The 2,133-nt window shown below is 42.8% G+C and overlaps 1 protein-coding gene across 2 annotated transcripts in view; it reads right to left on the reverse strand.

Moving 5' to 3' along the window:
* Window positions 1-2,133, reverse strand: part of LOC103520835 (E3 ubiquitin-protein ligase UBR5) — a 15,219-nt gene that overhangs the window by 11,655 nt on the left and 1,431 nt on the right. For both annotated transcript variants that reach the window (XM_008485932.3, XM_008485931.3), the window contains exon 2: window positions 494-641. In XM_008485932.3, coding sequence (XP_008484154.1) covers window positions 494-641 — 148 coding nt within the window. The remainder of the gene's footprint in view (window positions 1-493; window positions 642-2,133) is intronic.

The raw sequence follows: 2,133 nt of genomic DNA on the forward strand, positions 1-2,133 counted from the left end.
GACGAGGACGAAATAGACCAGGGTGACCTCTTCACTCCTCTAGCTGAATTCCTGTCTACCGATTTGACTCGAGAAGAGTTGGACCACTTCTTCGAGAAAACGCTCAAAGTTCTCGTGCGAAAAGCTTTGGATTTGAAATACGTCAAACTAGTCAATGGACTTCAGTTCAGTTGTTGTTGTTGTAGCGGCTTTAGCTTTCGCCGAATGGCGATAGCAGAATAAAGAAAAGATATCTTTTTGTATCTGCTATACACCGGGGTGATGGTCTCTAGCTCTAGCCATGTTAATTTGGCTCGCTCGTCCTGAACCGCAATCAACCATCGTGAGGACTTGTACTTGGTCTTTAAAAACAGAGAGAACCCTTTGAGGAACTGCCAGCTTGCTAGGCTGGTTAGGGTTAGCTGTTCTCCTCCCTGTATATAGTCCCACAGCCAGACGCTAGTCTTCTCTCTGTTTAACGTCCCCTAGCCAGACAGGTAACAAAGTGTCTTACCTCAATAGCTTTGACTTGCGACTTGAACATCCGGGTCTCAGCGTACTTCCTCACATAGTCATACACATTACTGGACGTGACTTCTAGATCCCGACCCCCTGGTACGAGTTCTATACTGCCTCCTCCTTCTTCTGTACACATATCAATACTGAAATGGAACACAAGATAAACACTAGGGTTAGTTTGAGAGAAAGTATCTGTACACATATCAATACTGAAATGGAACACAAGATAAACACTAGGGTTATTTTGAGAGAAAGTATCTGTACACATATCAATACTGAAACAGAACACAAGATAAACACTAGGGTTATTCAGAACCCAAGATAAACACTAGGGTTATTTTGAGAGAAAGTATCTGTACACACTTTTTTTTCTCTCTTTTTTTTTGAAGTTAAGCAAGGTTTATATACTTATCTGTAAACTTTACGTATGAAATACATATATAGGACCTTGTTTAGACTGCGGGAGTAAAGGGACTTTTCAGTCTCATTCTGGCAGGATAAACAAAGTATATTCTATTCTACACATATTATTACTGAAAGAGAACACAAGATATACAATGTACATATGTAGGTAGAATAGAATATTGCCCGTGGTCGTTCAGATGGTTCGCCACTCTCGTCAATGAACGAGGTGTACGATATGAGAACGGTCACGTTAATATCACCCACTCCGTTCAGGAGGAGACGGAAGTCTTCCGGTGTCAGGTTCTCGAGACACGAGGCTGGCACCACGTCGAATATGCCCGCTCGGATAGCCTGCGTGGAATAATGGAAAAAAGCACATGAGTAATTGGGGGTGGAGTGGATTGGGATACATCACATGCTTTCAGGCACACTCCATTTGTCAAGAAGGGTCTGTTTGATAGTGGCTAACTCGCCATCTTAGTATGTGCTGTCAGTCAGTTTTAAAGAAATGAAGTCAGTCTGATCTTTGACCCTGAACTAGTAACATCACTCTAGTTTTCTCTCAAAATTAAACAGGGTCTTGGTACTCTAGGTTTACCTTACCCTTGGGATCAATTTGATTCGAAATTGTCAAGTCCGGTAAAGACGCTATACGATTTATTTGTACTTAAGTTGCTCAACATTTGAAACATTTGTTTCGCAACAATTGCGCATAGGTTGCCAAACAAAAGTTTTCGGTGGGTACTAGACTTTACAATGAGGCCGGCCATTCACTGTCAGCTAGACAGGTTTACCTGATAGTGTATGGCAGCCATAATAAGTCTCTGAGGCGACCTGTTAGGTCCACGTGATGGTGAATGGCCGGCTTTAGACTGTAGGGATCAAGGATATTTTCTATTCTCGTAACAAAGTGTTGTTGTTGTTGTTGTTGTTGTTGTAACGGCTTTAGCTTTCGCCGAATGGCGATAGCAGAATAAAGAAAAGATGTCTTTTTGTATCTGCTATACACCGGGGTGATGGTCTCTAGCTCTAGCCATGTTAATTTGGCTCGCTCGTCCTGAACCGCAATCAACCATCGTGAGGACTTGTACTTGGTCTTTAAAAACAGAGAGAACCCTTTGAGGAACTGCCAGCTTGCTAGGCTGGTTAGGGTTAGCTGTTCTCCTCCCTGTTTATAGTCCCACAGCCAGACGCTAGTCTTCTCTCTGTTTAACGTCCCCTAGCCAGACA

This window comes from Diaphorina citri, unplaced genomic scaffold, assembly GCF_000475195.1.
Source record: "Diaphorina citri unplaced genomic scaffold, Diaci psyllid genome assembly version 1.1 scaffold4154, whole genome shotgun sequence".
In the NCBI taxonomy this organism is placed as follows: domain Eukaryota; kingdom Metazoa; phylum Arthropoda; class Insecta; order Hemiptera; family Psyllidae; genus Diaphorina; species Diaphorina citri.